The sequence below is a fragment of the Carlito syrichta genome, unplaced genomic scaffold (assembly GCF_000164805.1).
Source record: "Carlito syrichta isolate Samal-C Ts95f unplaced genomic scaffold, Tarsius_syrichta-2.0.1 Scaffold302450, whole genome shotgun sequence".
Classification (NCBI taxonomy): Eukaryota; Metazoa; Chordata; class Mammalia; order Primates; family Tarsiidae; genus Carlito; species Carlito syrichta.
Window position 1 is genome coordinate 577,421 of NW_007246546.1, and position 1,990 is coordinate 579,410.

At 61.3% G+C, this 1,990-nt stretch overlaps 1 protein-coding gene across 1 annotated transcript in view; it reads right to left on the bottom strand.

Annotated features, from left to right (window-relative positions):
* Positions 1–489: 489 nt before the first annotated feature.
* The window catches only part of PARP10 (poly(ADP-ribose) polymerase family member 10), a 9,058-nt gene continuing 7,557 nt past the window's right edge, over positions 490–1,990 (bottom strand). The window contains exons 10-11 of the mRNA XM_008056732.2: positions 925–1,099; positions 490–851 (exon numbers count right to left, since the gene is read on the bottom strand). Coding sequence (XP_008054923.2) covers positions 490–851; positions 925–1,099 — 537 coding nt within the window. The remainder of the gene's footprint in view (positions 852–924; positions 1,100–1,990) is intronic.

The window sequence follows — 1,990 nt, forward strand, 5'->3', positions numbered from 1 at the left end:
TCGGCCAGGACAGCGCCTGTAGGGAGCGCACACCTAATCCGGGTGTGGCCAGCTCTCCGCGCGTACGGGGCGGGCCGGTCGGCCAGGAGACGTCGTTGGCGCGAGCGTGCGTGACACCAACACAGCGTGCGGTCGCTCGTGTGAGCGCTGGGCTCCGCCCCGCACCCTAGCGCCCCCTCAGCCTCCGTCGGCTGTCCAGGGCCGCCCCGCGGAAGCAGCCGACCCCCCCCGGCCACGCCAAGGTCCCCACGCCCCAGAGGCTGCATTCGAGGCCCTTCAGCTTGGTTTCACATGCTCGTTTATTCAAAGAACGGAGACGAGACTGGCAGCGCTGGACCGGGCCCCCCCCCTCCTGGGCTCTACTGACCCCTGGTGGCTGGGTCGCCCAGGCGGGGAACAGGCACTAGCCCTCTGCGTCCGCTGCCGTCCGTCTCCTCCCTAGCATCCCGCAGCAGGAGACAAAGGCAACTTAGCACGGGGAGCAGCGGGCTAGAGGGAGGTCTCGTTGGTGGCCGGGGAGTGGCCTGAATGCCCACAGGGGTCCTTGGGGGAAGCCCGGGTCATGTGCTCGCAGGTGATGAGGTGGGTGGGCAGCGCCTGAGTGTCGTGAAAGATGACGAAGATGCTAGGCTGGTGGAGGCGGTCCACCGCGCTGTCGTAGCGTAGGAGGATGTGGCCGGGGGCTCGCAGTGGGGGCGCTCGCAGAGCGCGGCTGCCCGGCCCGTAGTCACCTGTCAGCACCCGTGCCACGAACACCGCCTTGTGGCCGTCGGCGTCAGGGGGCGAGTAGCGGTCCTGCACCGACAAGGAGGCCCGCTTGGCAAAGTACACGCCTTGTCCGTAGAGCGTGCCTGCGGGGGGTAGGGCGGAGGTCAGGGTCGTTGAAGAGGGCACGGCCCTGTCCCCACCAGACGCAAGCCTCACCGTTGCGTCCGCAGAAGCTACGGTTGAAGCCGTGCGCACAAATGTCAGGCACGGCCGACGCCGTTGTGCCGTGGTACAGGACCTGTTCTGCCGGGTGCTGCTCACAGCGCTGCAGCAAGCGCTCCCGGTGCAGCTCGTACTGCTGCTGCAACAGCGGGTGCGACACGCGCTCCACCTTCGGCGAGGGAACGTAGTCAGAGACAGGCTTTCAGGAGCCTTCTGGTGAAGGAGTTCGGGGTTTAGGGGAGACCTTGCAACCCCCATCATGCTTTATCTGGAGGTAGACAGTAGCTATCTTCATGGAGTAAGTGACAGCAGAGGCTTCCAGGGAGGCCTGACTCCCTCCAGGAGAGTCTGACCCCTCCAGGGATGTCTCACCCCTCCCCGCCCATGGAGGCCTGCTGGCAGATCCCACCCACTCACAGCCAGGCCTGTGCAGAGAAGAGCTGAGCCAGGTGCCTATGCTGCCCACAGGATTTTACTCCCAACACCAGGAGATGCCCAGGGACCTCTCAGTGCTGGAAGAACCAGGTGGGAGAGAAGGCCTCAGGTGACTAACTTGACAATCAACCCTGGGAAAACTTTTAAAGAAATTCCAATTCATTTCTTAAAAAGGAATGTAAAAGAATAGCCTATCCAATAAAAAAAACAACTAACTGCTATGAAAAAGAAAGTCTGGCCTGGGTGCAGTGGCTCACCCTTATCCCAGCATTTTGGGAGGCCAAGGTGAGAGAACTGCCTGAGGTCATGGGTTCGAGATCATCCTGGGCAACTTGGCAAGACCTCATCTCTACAATAAATCAAAAAATTAACCAGGCATGGTGGAAGGCTGAGGTGGAAGAATCGCCTGAGCCCAGCAGGTCGAGGTTGTGGTGGCCGTGAGCGTGCCACTGCCCCCCAGCCTAGGCAATGGAATGAGACTCCAACTCAAAAAAATAAAAGTCTAGGCTGGGTGCGGTGGCTTGCATCTGTAATCCCAGCACTTTGTGAGGCCGAAGCAAGAGGATTGCCTGAGCTCAGGGGTTCGAGACCAGCCTGGGCAACTTGGTGAAACCTTGTCTCTACA